Source organism: Callorhinchus milii, unplaced genomic scaffold, assembly GCF_018977255.1.
Source record: "Callorhinchus milii isolate IMCB2004 unplaced genomic scaffold, IMCB_Cmil_1.0 Scaffold3, whole genome shotgun sequence".
In the NCBI taxonomy this organism is placed as follows: domain Eukaryota; kingdom Metazoa; phylum Chordata; class Chondrichthyes; order Chimaeriformes; family Callorhinchidae; genus Callorhinchus; species Callorhinchus milii.
The window spans coordinates 165842-186806 of record NW_024704744.1 but is presented as its reverse complement, the minus strand read 5'-3'; the positions used below and the strand labels follow the sequence as shown (position 1 = coordinate 186806).

The window sequence follows — 20965 nt, the reverse complement described above, 5'->3', positions numbered from 1 at the left end:
ACTATTCAAAACTGTAACAGCTCTCTGGGCTCCCCTTTGCCAATTATTTTAAACCCGGCAATTTTTCCAACTGGGTGCAGAGTGAGGGCGATATTTACGGTTTTCCTTATTTAATGCCAGTGATTCCCACACGCTCCAGTTGCTGTTATACCAGTCAGGTTAGAGTATAAGGGATACGGGCAAAGGCGGGTCATTGGAGTTGAGGTGCAGATCAGCCGTGATCAGATAGACTAGAATGGCAGAATAAGCTCGAGGGGCTGAATGGCCTCCTCCTGTTCCTATGTTTCATTTGCAAAAGTCCAGGATCAAGCCGTGAGGTGGATTTTCGAGCTAAGTCCTCCCACCACACTGAAGGCAGATGCTCACCAGACAGGTAATGAGGAAATTGTTGCCGGGGGGTGGGGGGGCACACAGCTGCTGGAAGGTGTGACCTGGAGTCTGAGCTCAGCAAGAACCCACGTTCGTACGTCCAGAGTCCATCACGAATAATGGCTACTTGAGAGACGTTTAAACAGCGTCGTGGTGAAGTGCGGTGACTATTTTATCGGCGAGCACAGCAGCTGGAGTTTCTCTCTCTCTCCTGGTGTCCGAGCCAATTTGGCACCAGGAGAGAGAGAGAGAAACTCCCTTCACCCTTCAAATACGACTGTGAGATCTTTGACGTCCACCCGATCAGCACAGACAAGTCTCACCCGAAGGCTGGCGTCTCTGACTCAATAAAAAATGATGGCGGTGATGAAAACCAAGCAACCACTGAAATGGAAAGATGGGGGGAAATAGAGGGGGGGGGGGGGGTGGGCACTGCTCTCTGGGGGGAGAACACTGCTCTCGGGGTGGGTGGGTGGGGGGGGGGTGGAGAACACTATTCTCTGGAGGTTACACTGCCTCAAAAATAGCCTCAAAAGATTGAAAACATCCACTTGGCTGCATCGTCCTCACCCCCCACCCCCACCCCACCCTCATGTCCCCTTCCTCCCCACCCACACCATCCACACCGCCTCCTCCCTCTGCCACGGCTCCTGTCGCTCCCTCCTCCTTACACCCCTTTGCCGCCATTTCTCCCTCCCTCTCAACCACAATCACCCGCATGAAGTTCACCACCTGCTGCCTCGACCCCCTCCTCACCAGCTGCTGGTCACTGAACTCCCCCTCCTCTCCCCCTGCCGGCCGACACGGTCAACTGGTCTCTCTCCTCAGGCTCTGATCCCCTCCCCCTGAAAACCGCTGTCATCACCCCCTCCTCAAACCCCACCCTGGATGCCTCTAATCTCTCACACTCGCGTCCCATCTCTAACCTGCCCTTCCTGGCCAAAGTCCTGGGACACATTGTTGCAGGTTAACTTGGGCCACACCTCTCCCCCCACTCCCTCCTCGAGCCCCTCCAGGCTGGTTGTCGCCCTGACTGCCCACAGCCCAGAGACAGCGCTTGTGAAAGTTCTCTCTATCTGTGCCCAGGGCTCCCTCTGCCTCCTCGCCCTCCTGGACCTCTTTGCCACGTTCCACACAGTCGCCCACGCCATCCTCCTCCATCGCCTCTACTCCCTCATCTACCTTAGTGGGACCCAATCACATGGTTCAAGGCCGACTTAACCGACCGCCTGCATTTCATCTCAGCAAATGGTTTCTCCTCCTCCCGCCCCCCCAGTCACCTGTGGGGTGGCCCCAGGGCTCCATTCTTGGCTCTTCTTTTCCTGATCTATAAGCTCACTCTGGGTGATGCCATCCGCAGACATGGGGTAAACTTCCACCTGTTTGTGGACGACGCACAGATCTACTTTGCCCCCATCACCAACCCCAGGTCCCCCGATGCTCTATCAGCGTGTCTGGCAGACATCAGGGCCTGGATGAGTGTAAACTTGCTGCAGCTGAATATGGACAAGACGGAAGCCATATTCCTTGGCTCCCATCAACCCCTTCACTCCTGTGGTTCTAATCTCCTCAACCTCCCTGGGCTCTCCCTCACACTCACCAAACCAGTGCGTAACCTCGGCGTCCGCTTCGACCCCCAGCTGTCCTTCCTCCCCCACATCCGGTCCCTGACCAGAAACTGCCTTCCTCCACCTCCTCCACATCGCCCTCCACTGACCGTACTTTACCCCAAACGCCGCCCAAACCCTGGTGCATGTGTTTGTCACCTCCCGCCTGGATTACTCCAACCCCCTCCTCGCCGGTCTCCCCATCTCCACCATTCACAAGACAGCTCATTCAGACTCTGGCCGCCCACATACTGACCCCAACCAAACTCCCACACCCACATCTCCCCAACTCTGGCCCAGGCTCCACTGGCTCCCATCACCAACACATCCACTTCAAGCTCCTCACTCTCGTGTTCAAATCCCTTCACTCCCTGACCCCTCCCTCCCTCCCTCCCCCCGGCCTCCTCACTCCCAATCCACCACCGGCACCTCCGCTCGTCTGGCACCGGCTCCTGCCCGTCCCTCGCACCCCCGCCCCACCATCGGAGGTCGTGCTTTCAGCCTCTATGCCCTGAAACTCTGGAACACTCTCCCTCAATCCCCCGCCATGACCCCTCTCTCCCCTCTTTCAAGTCTCGCCTGAAGACTTTCCTCTTCAACCGTGCTCACAGACCCCTCCCATGGCTCGGAGTCAGGCTCTGCCCTGTAAGCGCCCTGAGGCGCTGCCCTGCGTGGAGGGTGCTATATAAGTGCAAGTTGTTGTTGTGGCTTTCAAGACGAGGATTTTGAACTCTTTTTGAGAAGTCTCAAAGTTCATCACAGACTGTAGTGTAAGTGTTGTGACTGTGTATTTTTGTGGTGACACGTGGCAGCCAATTGCACACAGCAGTCAGTGTCCCATAAACAGCTGTGGATTGAGTGACCAATTATTATTGTTATGAAGGGATTATTAGCCCCAGAAAGCGATCCGCCAATCGATTAACAAGCGGGTTCCTACTTACTGCTGGACAAACAGATGTGTAGAGTAAGGAAACTTGCCTAAGGTTCCTCCTCCGCCCGGGAATTCATCCCGGCTCCTCTCACTTACCGAGGCAAGTGCTCTAACCACTGGACAATAACATGGCAAATAAAAGATATAAAAACAAACACTTGTGTTTGATACGGTTCCTCATCACATATTGAATCATCTCAACGACAACAAGTTGCATTTACACAGCTCCTTCACAAGGGTTTGTGTCTCGCAGCACCTCACAGGATGCATCTGAAAGTGTAGTGATTGTGTGTTTCATAGCCAAATGTGGCAGCCAATCTGCACAGTCCAGGCATGCTAGTATCCAGTAAATGTGTGAATAGAGACGAGCGAGCCAGAGAGATCTGCCGCTCACGAGATCCCGTGACCTTTCGCCAGTTGAATTGAATCACTGGGATGAGACACATCCATTTACCATCAACAGCAGCAGCTTACATTGACACAACGCCCTTCACGGTGGGGTAGCGGCCCGGAACGCTTGACAGTGGCGAGTTTGACCCCGAGCCAGAGGGAGGGGGAGTCGGAGGCGACCGTAAGCAAAAAGGCTCAAAGGATGGTTGACAGGCAGGATATAAAAGTGAGGAGGGAGGGAAGGAGGGCGGAGGGATTGACAACATGATATGGCACTAAATCTACACCCGAGCGGAGAGGCATCACTCCCTTCATACCTTCATTCTCAACAACCTGATCAGCCGGTTACACATCCCCATTCCTCATCCATTCTCAAATACCACACATTAACACAACGTCGCCATTGTGTTTGGGCTGTCACTGTCTCTGGGCGTCCGCCACACATGGAAACCCATCACCTGTATGACAGTCTCCAAACCACAATGACACATCACCATCAGACCTACACATGGAGATTCCTGTGTCGGGCAACGGAATGCACACTCTCTCTGGTCTGATTAGTGTGTCAGCCTGGCCCAATGGTCGCGTTATCTCCTCAGTCACAAGGTTATGGGTTCAAGCCCCACGTCAGGACTTGGAATCACATTGTCTAAGCTGATGCTCCAATGCAGTGCTGGGGGGTGTTGAATTGTGGGAGGTGGTGTCCTTGGGATGAGATGTTAAACCCAAACCTGTCGCCTGTTCAGGAGGATGTTAAAGATCGGCACACATACACACACACACAGAGCCGGGCTGACACATACACACACACACACACACACACACACACAGAGCCGGGCTGACACATATACACACACACACACACACACACACACACAGAGCCGGGCTGACACACACACACATACACTTACGTTATAGTCTGTGAAGCATTTGGAGATGTCTTAAAGACGTGATAAGGTGCTATATCAAATGCAAAGGTTATTATGATAGGTCCGTGTGTGTGTGTGTGTGAGGAGTGAGGGAGTGTTTGAAATGTGAGTGAGAGGTGTGGGAGGTGTGAGTGGGTGTGTGGGTGAGTGGGTGGGTGGTTGGTGTGAAGTGCGAGAGACACCAACAACACATGACTTTGCAAGTGAGAGACCTGAGTTCAATCCCCGGGGGGTCAGGGCCAAACCTTGGGAAAGTTTCCTTACTCCACACAGAGCCTAATAATAATCCCAAAACAAAACAATAATAAATTGGTCATTTTCAATCCACGACTGTTGTGGGACATTGCTGTGTGCAATTGGCTGCCGCGTTCGCCCACAAATATACAGTCAATTCACTTTACAGTGTGTTCTGTGAAGCGCTTTGGGACGTCCTCCCGACGTGAAAAGCGCTATATCAAATGCAAGGATTATTATTATTATTATTATGACATTTACACGGCACCTTTCACGAAGGGAGGATGTCCCAAAGCCCTGGACAGTCGGGGGTTTGGACCCGAGCTGAGGGTTGGGATCAGGAGGGGTGGGGTGTGGGGAGGGTCGGGCTGGGTAGGGGGTTGGGATCAGGAGGGGTGGAGTGTGGGGAGGGTCGGGGAAGGAGGGCGGCCAAAGGCGTTTTTTATTAATCATAATAATAACGTCTCAAAACCCTCCTCTTGGAGCCCTCACTCAGGGTCAGTATAGGGGAGGGCGACCCTTGAAGAGGAGGGTCTCGAGTCGTTATTATGATTAATAAAAAGTGTAAATTTGTTGTTGTTGGAGCAGGAGGAGTAGAGGGGAGCCAGGACATGGAAGCCCCCCAGGCCCAGCCAGTGTCCGCCGTCAGTCAGGCGCTGCTCAGCTTGACCAAGGCCGAGCAGGTGAGGAGAGACACGGAGCTGGTGATGCAGCCTCATGCCAACTGGGAGCAGTTCCTGATCCCGGCGCCCATTTCCATCGCCATCCTGGGGCAGCTGGTGGCCATCACCTCGGCTGACGACTTTGCGCTAAGCCCCGAGGGCTCGGGCCGCAGTTACCGCTTCCTCCGCTACCCCGAGTCGTTCCGTGCCTGCCTGATGCAGTTGAGCAACCAGGGCTGGAGGGCCTTCAGCACCGCTCACACCAACATGGAGCAGATCCGGCTGCACTCGCGCAGTATCCCGGCCCACCTGCGTGGGGTGCTCGGGTCCCTGCTGGGCCCGGACTCCCCGGCCTCCCGCAGGCTCCTCCCGCTCCAGCTCAGCAGCATCGAGCAGCGGCCGAGCAGTGCCTGGGGCTGGCCCTGGCCGTCCAGGCCGCCTTCTCCGGCCTCATCGACCTGACCCACGAGCTGCTGGAGGCCAGCGTGAGCGCCGGCAGCCGGTACCGGCAGGAGGTGGAGGCCGCCCGCGGGGCCCTGGCCGAGGCCGGGAGGCGCCGGGAGCAGATGCAGGAGGAGCAGCGGCAGCTGGAGGAGCGGCTCGGGCGGCTCGGGCAGGAGGTGGAGGAGGCTCAGGACGGGTATCGCCGGGCGGTGTCCTCGGCGCCCGGACACTGGGGTGCGCTCGGGCTTCACGTCGCCGAGGCCTCCATCAACACAGTCAGCGGCCTGGTGTCCGCGCTCGTGTCCACGGTGACGGCTGAGCCCGCGAGCCTGGCCGCCGGGGTAGTGGAGGCCGTAGCCGGGGCCGGCAGCGCCATCGCCGAGCGGATCCGGGAGAAGCAGCGAGGTGCGGCCGCCCGGCCTGAGGCCGGAGCCGAGGCTGGAGCCGTGGCCGGAGCCACCGCCCGGATCCTGGCCTCGCACACCGAGCTGCTAGTGGGGGCCCTGCGGCTCCGGGAGGTGATGGCCGGGGGCGGCCTCAGCGTCGGGCAGCTCCGAGACCAGGCCTCGGGCCGGGGGCTCTGGCTGGACTCCGAGGAACTCTTCCGCAAGGTGAAGGAGGCTGTGAGCCTGGAGGAGGCCTGTGCCCCCAGGGCGGCTGCCCTGAGCCTGTGTGAGCGTGGCCTGGCTGCCTGCCGGGAGCTGGAGGGGTTGTCTAACCGCGGGCTGGGTTCTGCGGAGCAGGTGGAGGCTGCCATCGAGGAGCTGTACGCCGCGGCCCTCAAGTTCAGCGCCAGGAGCACAATCCGCACTGACTCCCCCGTGCTCAGCCAGACCGCACCCAACCTGTCCCGGGCGGCCAAGGCTAATGGGGAGCCAGCAGAGCCCAGCGTGGCTCAGGCCGCCCTGGCCCAGGCTCGCTTCAAGATGGAGAACGCCAAAGCCCAGCTGGACAGCAGCCGCTGCCGCTACGACGAGAGCTTCCGTGAGCTGAGAGTCACCAACAAGGAGCTGGACAAGGTGCTGGCGGAAATGAGCAGGTGTCAGGTGAAGGAGCTGGACTTTGAGGGCTCCTTGGCCCTCCTGACCCGAGGCCTGCAGGCTCTGGGCAAGGTCAGGGAGCAGTGGACCAAGATGATGCACTTCTTCCAGATGGTGTCCAGCCTGATCGACATCTGCCTCAATAAGACCCTGCAGCAGTTCAGTGACCACACCCAGGTCCTGCAGGAGCTCCCAGGCTACAGCCACCAGACCTTCCTCAAAGATCTCATCTATGTGCAGGTTTTCCAGGCCACCAACATCTCCAACTTGGTCCATGTGATCGCCAGCACCTACGTGGAGGTGTCCACCCAGCACCTCATGCCTCAGGTGACTAGGCTGGGGACCCTACTGACCCTGGAGCCGGGAGACGCCGAGTTTCAGGCCGAACGTCACAAGCTGCACCAAGGCTGTGACCAGGCCAGGAAGATGATCATGGAGTTGGTTCTCAGACACAAGGATGAGTTTGAGAGCAAAGTGCAGCAGAGGATGGATGCCATCGAACAAACCCTGGAGGGCGTTCTGCCACCCCCCACCCCACTGGAGGCTGAGGCCATCCAGGGCAGCCTGAGGGCGGATCAGGAAGCCACTTTCAGAGAGCTCTCGTCACTGGAGGAGGAACAATGGGCCTGAGAGAGGGTTAGAGCCAGCCTCAAGGCTGTCCTCCCTTCAGTTTAGAAGGTTGAGGGTGATCTGATTGAGGTGGTGGGTGGGGGGAATCCAGAACAAGGGGGACACCATCTTCACGTTAGAGCTGGGCCATTTAGGGATGAAATCAGCGGCAATTTTTCACACAAAAGTTTAGTGGGAATCGGGGAAATCGCTCCCTCTATCTCCCTTAAGGCTGTGGATTATGGTTGGACCCATTCACATTGCCCAGACTGAGGTGGAGAGATAACTGTCAGGTCAGGGGATCAAGGGATATGGGGCAAAGGAGGGTAATTGGAGTTGAGATACAGATCAGCCATGATTTAATAGAATGGCGGAACAAGCTCAAGGGGCAAATGGCCTCCTCCTGTTGCTATGTTCCATTAAATACTGCCAAATATTTGGGAACACTTTATTTACAGAAATAATACCCTGCCTGATCCGTGTCGAGCCGGAGATCGTGTAGATGGGGTTGTGTCAAACTGGGAGTCATGTCGGAGGACATTGAGCTCACAGTCCTGACTGACACTCGAGCCCTGCACTGGGGGAGCGTCACATTGTCAGAGACTCTGTCCTTAAACTGAGCCGCCCGTCCAGGGGTTTATTGTAAATCCTGCACCGCAGCTTGACAAGCGAAGGGATGACTGTCCCGTAACCAACAACCGCAGGTCCATCACACAGTCACTTCACGCCTGTGGTGGCTCGTCACCTTCTGTAATTTGGCAAATGGCTTCTGTGTTTATCTACAGAATACACAGCAAAACCCGTGAGAGTCTGTCAGACAGACTCCGAGCTGACACGTTACCGTGTGTGACGACCGCTGTGTTAGCGTTGTTGACACTACTGTGATAATGCATGTTCTTTCCTGTTAGTGAGCGAGTGAGCGAGGGAGTGAGTGAGAGCAAGGGAGCGAGTGAGAGCGAGTGAGAGCGAGGGAGAGCAAGTGAGTGAGTGAGAGCGAGGGAGAGCAAGTGAGTGAGTGAGAGCGAGGGAGCAAGTGAAAGCGAGTGAGCGAGTGAGAGTGAGGGAGCGAGGGCATTAGTGCGAGTGAGAGCGAGTGAGCGAGTGAGAGCGAGTGAGAGCGAGGGAGTGAGAGCGAGGGGAGTGAGAGCGAGGGAGAGAGGGAGAGACCGAGTGAGAGCGAGGGAGCGAGTGAGAGCGAGTGAGAGCGAGTGAGAGCGAGGGAGCGAGTGAGAGCGAGGGAGCAAGTGAGAGCGAGTGAGTGAGCGAGTGAGAGCAAGGGAGCGAGTGAGAGCAAGTGAGCAAGGGCATTAGTGCGAGTGAGCGAGTGAGCGAGTGAGAGCGAGTAAGCGAGTGAGAGCGAATGAGAGTGAGAGCGAGGGAGCGAGTGAGAGCGAGGGAGCGAGTGAGAGCGAGGGAGCGAGTGAGAGCGAGGGAGCGAGTGAGAGCGAGGGAGCGAGTGAGAGCGAGGGAGCGAGTGAGAGCGAGGGAGCGAGTGAGAGCGAGCGAGTGAGAGCGAGGGAGCGAGTGAGAGCGAGGGAGCGAGTGAGAGCGAGGGAGCGAGTGAGAGCGAGAGAGCGAGTGAGAGCGAGGGAGCGAGGGAGCGAGAGCGAGGGAGCGAGGGAGGAGCGAGGCTCTGCTGTGTCACAGCCCGGCTCACTGCTGCCTTTCTGTCTGTCACACATTAAAATCCAGTTACAATTCAACTCTCTTTATTGCCGTCACCATAAACCACAACCGCACAGTTATACAGGAACAGGAGTAGGCCATCCAGCCCCTCCAGCCTGCTCCACCATTGGTCCAAACACTTCATCAGATATGAACCCAATTCAACAACACATTATATTTACACAGCCCCTGACGGTCACGTCAGGAGGACCTCCCGAGGCGCTGGACAATCAGGGATTTGGACCCGAGCGGGGGGGTGGGGTCAGGAGGAGAGGAGGGCAGGGAGGTTAGGGGGTAGGAGGGTGGCTGAAGGCTCGGTCGCAGAGAAGGGTCTTGAGACGTGCCTTGAAGGAGGCGAGGGAGGGAGCGAGGGGACACTGGGATGGCCTTCCAGAGGGTGGGGCAGAGAGGCTGAAGGCCCGAATGTCCAGGGTGGGGATTAGTTAAAACTGAAGGATTTATCACAAATCTTTTAAGGCAACTGTGTTCCCCACTGATCTGCCTCACCCGATCCCTGACATGTCCTGCCCTTACTTAGGGGTGGGGTGGGGGAATGGTAACCAGGGTCTGCTCAGAGCTGAACTGGCCCCACGGTGACATGTTTGACAGTGGAACGTGGGAATCAAGGCCCCCCTCTGTGCCGGTCTCTCGGCCGGTTCCTGAGCCGGGAGGGGCCGCGGGATTCCAGGGCACTCACTGCTGATGGCAGCACAGCCCGGCCCGGCTCACCACAGGGCCTGGAAGGACAGACCAGGGGTCACTGGGGGCCAGGAATCCTCCCCTCAGCTCCAGGGAACCCCACAGCCAAAGCCCTAACTAACGGGGAGGGAGGTCCGAGCTGGACAAGCAGCGGGAAAGCTGCCGGACAGTGGTATCAGTGGCCAAGCTATGGGTTTAGCGGGTTACACTCCAGCAGTGACCCCAATGCACACCCAGGCCTTGGCTCTCGTTAGCTGGCGCTGCCCCCTGTCCCCGGTTAGGGCTTGAGGTGGATAGCGTTTTCCCGGCCGATGAAGAAGGCAGGAAACATCTGTCCACAGGGTTGGAGCTGGAAGCTGTGTATCTGCCACAGGTCGTGTGTCACCTGATAGAAAGACAATCGTCCCTCAGATAAGTCCAGCAGCAGCCCCAGCCTACAGTCCCTGCCCCGCCCCGGCCCCGGCCCCGGCCCCGGCCCCAGGGTTACCCCCTGGTTGTTGTGCCAGGCGGCCAGGCTGTGCTCAGACAGGTGCAGACACCAGGACAGGCTGTTCCTGCCCAACATGCTCCCTGACCCCCGGCTTTTCCTCCTCATGTCCCCGCTGGCCACCCCCACCTTCACGTTCCTCTTCCCATCCCACACCAGCCGCACTTCCCAGTAAGCCCGACCCGAGGAGAGAGCTGGCGTTCCTAGCGCCTGGCTGTGGACCTGGAATCTGTCGGGATGGTCCGGGTGATCCTCCATCTGCGGATGCACATTCCTCACGATCAGATCTCCGTCAGACAAGCACAGCTGCTCCGACACTGTGTCACGGTTAAACCTCACCTGCACAAGATCTGTCCCCACAGAGACAGAGCGTTATATCACAGCCTCCAACTCCCAACCCTCTCCACACCGCTCCCTTATAATATAATATATTAATATAATATAATATGATATATTAATATAGTAATGATGTTGCGATTGAAGGGGGTAAATTCAGACCAAATCTACGCAAACATAATTTCAGTGCGTGAATAGTGAACCTGTGGAGCTGGCTCCCGAGGGAGACGGTTGAAGTAGGAAATGTTGGTTCTTTCAAACACAGATTAGATCGTTTTCTTTTAGAAAATAACATTGTAGGATATAGGGAGTTTGGGACACATGTGCATGTAATCACCAGGAAGGTGGAAGGTGAACTGGATGGACCTTGATCTTTGATCGTCTGGAATTTCTGATGTTCTTATGTAATAATATTATAATAACCATAAAATAATATAATAATAATCCTTGCATTTGATATAGCTCCTTATCACTTCTTTGAGAAGTCGGAAAGTGCTTTGTAGAATACATTGTAAAGTGTGGTGACTATTTTGTGGGTGAAACGCGGCAGCCAATTGCACACAGCAGTGAGTGTCCCACAAACAGTGGCAGATTGAGTCATCACATTCCTTTTTTTTTGAAGGGATTATTACTCCCAGAAACCAACCCAACAATTGACTAACAGCTAACGATGGGTTCCTACTGACTGCGGTAAACAGAGCATGTTGTAAACTTGCCTAAGTTTTTGCGAAGCGAGTTCTCTAACCACGAAGCTACGTGACTCCACTTTGAGATGATGGCCAACGAGGAAGGTGTTGATCAACAGCACGGATCACTATATTGTATCATTATAATATCAATATATTATTATATTATTATATTATGATAGTGTTATACTATATTATAGTATTATATTATTATATTATACTATTATAATAATATTGAAAGGTAATTAATCTTTTATGATGTGATAAGGTGCTATATTAGTTGCAAACATCATTATTATTATTATTATGGCTGTTTGTGAGACATTGCTTTGTGCAAACTTGCTGCCACATTCACCTACAAAAAGAATATCTCGTGATGCGCTTTCAGACACTCAACGTGAATGGCGTTGGATCAAACGGTACAGATCATACAGTATGGATTATAATCTGTCCAAGACCGTCCACCCATTACAGCAGTCAGTGAATCGATCGCCCAGCCTGAACCACCTGTCATACCACTTGTTAATTATTATCTGCGAAAAGAAAACCATCCTGGTTTCTGTTTTGAAATTAACCTTTCGCTGCTGTGTTTCACCCACAAAGTACAGTCAATTCACTTTACAGTATATCCTGTGAAGCGCTTTGAGACGTCGCAAAGACATGATAAGGCTCTGTATCAAAGGCAAGGATTACTATTATTATCTCCATAAACTCTTTAAATCTGCTGATTTGGCAAAATTGTTCTAGGCTCACTTTCTCAATCGTGTATAAAATCTGGTCCATTTCTATTAGGATACTCCAGAAGTGTCTAACACTGCAGTTCCCAAACTCCTCTACTCATTGCTAATTTTTTTATTCCTCTACCTTTGGGCACCAACCTTTATCCCACCATCAAGCCCCAAATAATCTGTGCTGACAGTAAAGCTCCCTCATACCATACATCCGCACTCCCAGGTCAGGGTTACAGTCACAGTAAAGTTCCTCTACACTGTGTGTCCGCACTCCCAGGTCAGGGTTAGAGACACAGTAAAGCTCCTCTACACTCTCCGTCCACACTCCCAGGTCAGGGTTAGAGACACAGTAACGCTCCCTCTACACTGTGTGTCCACACTCCCAGGTCAGGGTTAGAGACACAGTAACGCTCCTCTACACTGTGTGTCCACACTCCCAGGTCAGGGTTACAGACACAGTAACGCTCCCTCTACACTGTGCGTCCACACTCCCAGGTCAGGGTTAGAGACACAGTAACGCTCCCTCTACACTGTGTGTCCACACTCCCAGGTCAGGGTTACAGACACAGTAACACTCCCTCTACACTGTGCGTCCACACTCCCAGGTCAGGGTTAGAGACACAGTAACGCTCCCTCTACACTGTGTGTCCACACTCCCAGGTCAGGGTTACAGACACAGTAACGCTCCCTCTACACTGTGCGTCCATCCACACTCCCAGGTCAGGGTTAGAGACACAGTAACGCTCCCTCTACACTGTGTGTCCGCACTCCCAGGTCAGGGTTACAGACACAGTAACGCTCCCTCTACACTCTCCGTCCACACTCCCAGGTCAGGGTTACAGACACAGTAACGCTCCTCTACACTGTGTGTCCACACTCCCAGGTCAGGGTTAGAGACACAGTAAAGCTCCTCTACACTCTCCGTCCACACTCCCAGGTCAGGGTTAGAGACACAGTAAAGCCCTCTACACTGTGTGTCCACACTCCCAGGTCAGGGTTAGAGACACAGTAACGCTCCCTCTACACTGTGTGTCCACACTCCCAGGTCAGGGTTAGAGACACAGTAACGCTCCTCTACACTGTGTGTCCACACTCCCAGGTCAGGGTTAGAGACATAGTAACGCTCCTCCACACTGTGCGTCCACACTCCCAGGTCAGGGTTAGAGACACAGTAACGCTCCCTCTACACTGTGTGTCCACACTCCCAGGTCAGGGTTAGAGACATAGTAACGCTCCCTCTACACTGTGTGTCCACACTCCCAGGTCAGGGTTACAGACACAGTAACGCTCCCTCTACACTCTCCGTCCACACTCCCAGGTCAGGGTTACAGACACAGTAACAGGGTGAGACTCAATGACTCTCTTGCTCTCGGGCTCTTACATTGCTGCAGGGCTCTGCGGTTCTGTATTGGATGTTCCAGTTGTGCAGAGGTTGAGATGTCATCTGTGTGGGAAGTGTCCGCTGTACAAACAGAAACACACAGACAATAATGTGCCCTGAGCTCTGCTCACCTGAACTTCACAGCTTCAGAGAATTATTTCATCAATTTGCTTCTCTCTGCTAAAAACGCTTAACTCTGTATATAGTGACTGGAGACACTCAGCTCCCAGACTGGTTTAGCTGTTCCTCTGGGTCAGAAGTTAGTGGAGTTCTGTAGCGAAGTGTTCCAGGACTCTATCCTGTGTGACGGGCGCTATATAAATGCAAGTTATTGTATTGGGTAGAGTTCTCGCCTCGCAAGAGAGAGACCTGGGTCCGATTCTCAGTCAGGGCAAAACCTTACACCAGTTTCCTTACCCCACACACCTCTGGTTAGCAGCATTGAGTAGGAACCCGGTTGTTAGTCGATTGGTGGATCACTTTCCAGTGGTAATAATCCCTTAAAAAGCATTGTTTGGTCACTCAATCCACGACTGTTTGTGGGACATTGCTGTGCGCAATTGGCCGCCGCGTTTTGCCCACAAAATATACAGTCAATTCATTTTACAGTGTATTCTGTGAAGCGCTTTGTGACGTTTCAAAGACGTGATAAAGCGCTGAATGAAATGCCAGAATTATTATCATTCTACATTTGTGGGTTTAAGGCCCACATCACATTACTGAGGCCTCCGCACCCTCTATATCTAGAGAGAGAGAGAGAGACAGGAAGAGAAACAGGGAGACTGAGAGAGGAACAGAGCGAAAGAAAAAGAGAACTAGAGAGAGCGAGATAACACAGAGGAGGGTCTGACCTGAGGGAGGGTCGGGGCTGGAGGACACTGACAGTTGCTTGCACAGGTGTCCGGAAAGCTCCGCAGGGTCTTTGCTCGGGTTCGCCCGCCTCACCTCGGCCTCGGCGTTCAGTCCCTCATTCACGTCCCAGATCTCCGTTAGCTTCACACCCTGGTAACCCTGGCAACCAGCGGTCAGGACAGTCACTACACACCCTGGTAACCCTGGCAACCAGCGGTCAGGACAGTCACTACACACCCTGGTAACCCTGGCAACCAGCGGTCAGGACAGTCACTACACACCCTGGTAACCCTGGCAACCAGCGGTCAGGACAGTCACTACACACCCTGGTAACCCTGGCAACCAGCGGTCAGGACAGTCACTACACACCCTGGTAACCCTGGCAACCAGCGGTCAGGACAGTCACTACACACCCTGGTAACCCTGCCAATCATCGTGTCTGTGCTGGAGCTCGCTCCCCACTGGAGTTCTCTACTCTAACCCCATTCCCTGCTCTCTCTCTCCCACCCCCCACCCCACTCTCTCCCCCCCGCTCTCTCCCCCCGCTCTCTCTCTCTTCCAGCTCTCTCTCCCCCCCCGCTCTCCTTCTCTCCCCCCGCTCTCCCTCTCTCCCCCCCGCTCTCTCTCTCTCCCCATTCTCTCTCCAAGCTCTCTCTCCCCCCGCTCTCCCTCTCTCCCCCCCGCTCTCTCTCTTCCCTCGTGCTCTCTCTCTCTCTCGCCCCTCGTACTCTCTCCCCCCGCGCTCTCGTTGTGTACCTGGATGAGTTGCAGCTGGTCCTCGGTGTTGAGAAGCTGTTGTAGTTGTTGCAGTTCCTGGCTGAGGTCCAGTCTCTGGCGCTCCAGCCTGACCGTCACTGCAGTCACCTCGCTCAGCGCCGCCCGCACCTCCCGCTCCCCGAATCCTGTCTCCTCCCGCCTGGCGCTCCCCACCCCCTCAGCCAGGCTCACCACAAGCCCCGACTCAGCGCTTCCTGAACACGTCTGAAGACAGAGAGAAAGACAATTGTCATGTGTATCAGACACCGGCTGATCACGGTGATGGTCTGTGTGTGTTGTGTGTGTGTATCAGACACCGGCTGATCACGGTGATGGTCTGTGTGTGTGTGTGTGTGTGTATCAGACACCGGCTGATCACGGTGATGGTCTGTGTGTGTGTGTGTGTGTGTATCAGACACCGGCTGATCACGGTGATGGTCTGTGTGTGTGTGTGTGTGTGTGTCAAACACCGGCTGATCACGGTGATGGTTTGTGTGTGTGTGTGTGTGTGTGTGTGTGTGTCAGACACCGGCTGATCACGGTGATGGTTTGTGTGTGTGTGTGTGTGTCAGACACTGGCTGATCACGGTGATGGTCTGTGTGTGTGTGTGTGTGTGTGTCAAACACCGGCTCATCACGGTGATGGTTTGTGTGTGTATCAGACACCGACTGATCACGGTGATGGTCTGTGTATGACCCTCACTGTCTGGAATGGAATGCGCTCTCTCTCTCTCTCTCGCTCTCCCTGGAGGGACGCCCCCTGCTTACCCTATTCCGGAGAGTATTAGGCGCAGGTTGGCGAGAGCCAAGGCTTCGGGGGAACCCAGAGAGTGTGTTGGGGTAACACACCTGGAGTCTGACCAGCTAACCACCTTGTCATTGATATCATGGACTGACAACTTTCCCGCTGCTTGTCCAGCTAGGACCACCCTCCCCGTTAGAAGCTGAGGGGAGGATTCCCGGCCCCCAGTGACCCCTGGTCTGTCCTTCCAGGCCCTGTGGTGAGCCGGGCCGGGCTGTGCTGCCATCAGCAGTGAGTGCCCTGGAATCCCGCGGACCCTCTCGGCTCAGGACACTGGTTTGTCCTCTCCCCACACCACCCCATCCCACCCCACCCCGGGGCCGGCCTGACCTGTTTGGCTGCACTGCAGTCCCTCTGCGCTGAGATCTGTCTGAGGGTCATATTCAGCCTCTGCTCCACTTCACACCGTCGTTTCAGGATCAGCTTCTGTGGAGAGTTACACAGAGGAATCCCCGTCACTGAGGGAATCCCCGTCACTGAGGGAATCCCCGTCACTGAGGGAATCCCTGTCGTGCCCCCACCTTCTGGAACTCCACCCCACAGTCCCTCCTCCCTCGCCCCCTCCCTCGCCACCTTCAAAACCCATCTCAAGACCCTCCTCTTCCACTGAGCTTTCGATCTCCCTGCTCCCCCCGCCCTCCCCCCCACCCCAACCCCAGCTCGGGTCGGTCACTCTGTCTGTCCAGTGCCTTGGGATGTCCTCCCCACATGAAAGGCACTTTACACATGGAATGTCGTCGTTGTTGCAGTTACACACACAGACGGGCTGTAGGTACACACACACAGACGGGCTGTAGGTACACACACACAGACGGGCTGTAGGTACACACAACACAGACGGGCTGTAGGTACACACACACAGACGGGCTGTAGGTACACACACCAGACGGGCTGTAGGTACACACACACAGACGGGCTTGTAGGTCACACACACAGACGGGCTGTAGGTACACACACACAGACGGGCTGTAGGTACACACACACAGACGGGCTGCAGGTACACACACACAGACGGGCTGTAGGTACACACACACAGACGGGCTGTAGGTGCACACAGACGGGCTGCAGTTACACACACACAGACGGGCTGTAGGTACACACACAGTGGGGCTGTAGGTACACACACAGACGGGCTGTAGGTACACACAGACGGATTGTAGGTGCACACAGACGGGCTGCAGTTACACACACACAGACGGGCTGTAGGTACACACACACAGACGGGCTGTAGGTACACACACACAGACGGGCTGTAGGTACACACACACAGACGGGCTGTAGGTACACACACACAGACGGGCTGTAGGTACACACAGACGGACGGGCTGTAGGTACACACACACAGACGGGCTGTAGGTACACACACACAGACGGGCTGTAGGTACACACAGACGGATTGTAGGTGCACACAGACGGGCTGCAGTTACACACACAGACGGGCTGTAGGTACACACACACAGACGGGCTGTAGGTACACACACACAGACGGGCTGTAGGTACACACACAGACGGGCTGTAGGTACACACACACAGACGGCTGTAGGTACACACACACAAGAACGGGCTGTAGGTACACACACAGTGGGGCTGTAGGTACACACAGACGGGCTGTAGGTACACACACACAGACGGGCTGTAGGTACACACACAGTGGGGCTGTAGGTACACACAGACGGGCTGTAGGTACACACACACAGACGGGCTGTAGGTACACACACACAGACGGGCTGTAGGTACACACACACAGTGGGGCTGTAGGTACACACACACAGTGGGGCTGTAGGTACACACAGACGGATTGTAGGTACACACAGACGGGCTGTAGGTACACACACACAGTGGGGCTGTAGGTACACACACACAGTGGGGCTGTAGGTACACACAGACGGATTGTAGGTACACACAGACGGGCTGTAGGTACACACACACAGACGGGCTGTAGGTACACAACACAGTGGCTGTAGGTACACACACACAGTGGGCTGTAGGTACACACACACAGTGGGGCTGTAGGTACACACAGACGGGCTGTAGGTACACACACACAGACGGGCTGTAGACACACACAGTGGGGCTGTAGGTACACACAGACGGGCTGTAGGTACACACACACAGTGGGGCTGTAGGTACACACACACAGTGGGGCTGTAGGTACACACACACAGTGGGGCTGTAGGTACACACACACAGTGGGGCTGTAGGTACACACAGACGGATTGTAGGTACACACAGACGGGCTGTAGGTACCCCGCAGTGCTCCGCAGTCTCCTGGAGGGTGAGCAGCTGATGATGGCGGTGTTGGCGGATACCGCACTCGGCACAGATGGGGCTGCGGTCCGGTCGGCAGTAGAGCTCCAGGCGGCGGCCGTGCAGTCGGCAGAGCGAGGCGGCCCGCGGGCCGGGTGCGGCCCTCAGCGCGGCACACAGGCGGCCCAGACTGATGCTCTTCCCGAGCTGCGGTCTGTCCGGGAAGCGGGTCCGGCACTCAGGGCACCGGTACTCCGGACCGCCCTCCCAGTGCCGCGCCAGACACCCGCCACAGAAACTGTGTCCGCAGGAGAGGGTCCGGGGGTCCAGGAACACATCCAGACAGATGGAGCAGGTCACCTCCTCCCGGAGCCCCGACCCCGACCCCAGGCCCGAGCCCAGGCCCGACCCGACCCCGACCCCGTCCCCGACCCCAACCCCGACCCCAGGCCCGAGCCCGACCCCAACCCCGACCCCAACCCCGGGCCCGACCCCAACCAGGCCCGAGCCCAGGCCCGACCCCAACCCCGACCCGACCCCAACCCCAACCCCGACCCCAGCCCGACCCCAACCCGGCCCCAACCCCGGCCCCAACCCCGGCCCCAACCCCGACCCCAACCCCGACCCCGACCCCAACCCCAACCCCGAACCCAACCCCGGCCCCAACCCCGACCCCAACCCCGACCCGACCCAACCCCGACCCCAGGCCCGACCCCAACCCCAACACCAGCTCCGACCCCTCCCCGAGTCGCGGCCTCAGCGCTCACTCTCCGCCACAAACACAATCCTCCGCTTCCGCCGCAGAGAGAAACCGAAAGTAAAACTGACCCGAGATCCTCCCCCCCCACGCCCCCCCGGACCCCCCCCCCCCCCCGGCCTCCTCCCCCCCGGGCCTCCTCCCCCCCGGACCCCCCCCCGGCGCCCCCCCCCCCCCGGGCCTCCTCCCCCACCGGGACCCCCCCCCCGGGACCCCCCCCCCCGGCCTCCTCCCCCCCCGGGCCTCCTCCCCCCGGGCCTCCTCCCCCCCGGGACCCCCCCCCGGCCTCCTCCCCCCCCGGGCCTCCTCCCCCCCGGGACCCCCCCCCGGGCCTCCTCCCCCCGGGACCCCCCCCCGGGCCCCCCCCCCCCGGGCCTCCTCCCCCACCGACCCCCCCCCCCCCGGGACCCCCCCCCGGCCTCCTCCCCCCCGGGACCCCCCCCCACGGGCCCCCCCCCCCCCCCCGGGCCTCCTCCCCCCCGGGCCCCCCCCCCCCCGGGACCCCCCCCGGCTCCCCCCCCCCCCCCCCCCCCCCCGGGACCCCCCCCCCCCGGCCTCCTCCCCCCCGGGACCCCCCCCCGGGCCTCCTCCCCCCGGGCCTCCTCCCCCCCCGGGACCCCCCGGCCTCCTCCCCCCCCGGGCCTCCTCCCCCCCGGGCCTCCTCCCCCCCGGGACCCCCCCCCGGGCCTCTCCCCCCGGGCCTCCTCCCCCACCGGGACCCCCCCCCCCCGGGACCCCCCCCCCCCGGCCTCCTCCCCCTGGGACCCCCCCCGGGCCTCCTCCCCCCCGGGCCTCCCCTACCGGGACCCCCCCCCCCGGGGACCCCCCCCCGGGACCCCCCCCCCCCGGGACCCCCACCCCGGCCTCCTCCCCCGGGCCTCCTCCCCCCCGGGACCCCCCCCGGGACCCCCCCCGGCCTCCTCCCCCGGCCTCCTCCCCCCCGGACCCCCCCCCGGCCCCCCCCCCCCACAAGGGGCTGTGTGAGGGCCACAGACCCCCGGACCCCCCCCACAAGGGCTGTGTGAGTGGCCACAGACCCCCGACCCCCCCACAAGGCTGTGTGAGTGGCCACAGACCCCCGGACCCCCCCCACAAGGCTGTGTGAGTGGCCACAGACCCCCGGACCCCCCCCACAAGGGCTGTGTGAGTGGCCACAGAACCCCCGACCCCCCCACAAGGCTGTGTGAGTGGCCACAACCCCCGGACCCCCCCCCCACAAGGGTGAGTGAGTGGCCATAGACCCCCGGACCCCCCCCACAAGGGCTGAGTGAGTGGCCACAGACCCCCGGACCCCCCCCACAAGGGCTGAGTGAGTGGCCATAGACCCCCGGACCCCCCCCACAAGGGCTGAGTGAGTGGCCACAGACCCCCGACCCCCCCACAAGGGCTGAGTGAGTGGCCACAGACCCCCGGACCCCCCCCACAAGGGCTGAGTGAGTGGCCACAGACCCCCGGACCCCCCCCACAAGGGCTGAGTAAGTGGCCACAGACCCCGGACCCCCCCACAAAGGCTGAGTGAGTGGCCACAGACCCCCGGACCCCCCCACAAAGGCTGAGTGAGTGGCCACAGACCCCCGACCCCCCCACAAGGGCTGAGTGAGTGGCCACAGACCCCCGGACCCCCCCCACAAGGCTGAGCACTGCTGATATTTTTATGCACCAAATGCCGATTCCCATCTGTTCCGATCGTGTGAGTGTTTGAGAGTCACTGACGCTGTGTGAGTTGGAGGTAAACCATCCCATTGGCGTCTGTGTTAAGTTATTTTTGAAATGGACTGATCTACAATACACCAAATACATCAACAACAACAACAGCAACAACACGATTACATTTGTATACCGCCTTTCACATCGGGAGGACGTCCCAAGGCGATGGAAGAGTCAGGGATTTGTACCCGAGCTGGGGGTTGGGATCATGGAGGGTGGAGAGGGTAGCAGATTGAGCAACGACACAGTCGAAGAGGAGGGCCTTGATTCGGGCTTTGAAGGTGGCGAGGGAGGGAGCAAGAAGAAGAGACTGTGGAATGGAGTTCCAGAGGGTGGGGACAGAGAGGCTGATGGTCCCACCAATGGTGGGCGGGTGGGTGGGGGACGTGGAGCAGCCAGAGCGGCTGAGAGGGGAGCGGGCGGGTTGGTAGGGGGTTAGGAGGTGGCAGAGGTAGGGTGGGGCGAGGCCTTGGAGGGCTTTGTATGTGAGGACCAGGATCTTGAACTGGATCCCCTGAAGGATAGGGAGCCAATGGAGTCGGGCGAGAGTGGGGGAGATGGGGTCACGGAATTTGGTGCGGGAGAGGACACGGATCCAGAGTTCTGGACTATCTGCAGCTGTGGAGGGAGGAGTTGGGAAGGCC

The 20965-nt window shown here is 57.7% G+C and overlaps 1 protein-coding gene across 1 annotated transcript; it reads right to left on the bottom strand.

The window, feature by feature from the left end:
- Positions 1–9800: 9800 nt before the first annotated feature.
- Positions 9801–18286, bottom strand: LOC121848512 (E3 ubiquitin/ISG15 ligase TRIM25-like; the record flags this gene model as incomplete). The annotated part of the gene is made up of 6 exons (XM_042332714.1): positions 9801–10416; positions 13201–13281; positions 14052–14211; positions 14809–15033; positions 15941–16036; positions 17858–18286. Coding segments are annotated over 6 exons (1551 nt in total), but the record flags the coding sequence as incomplete, so codon positions are not given.
- Positions 18287–20965: the final 2679 nt, after the last annotated feature.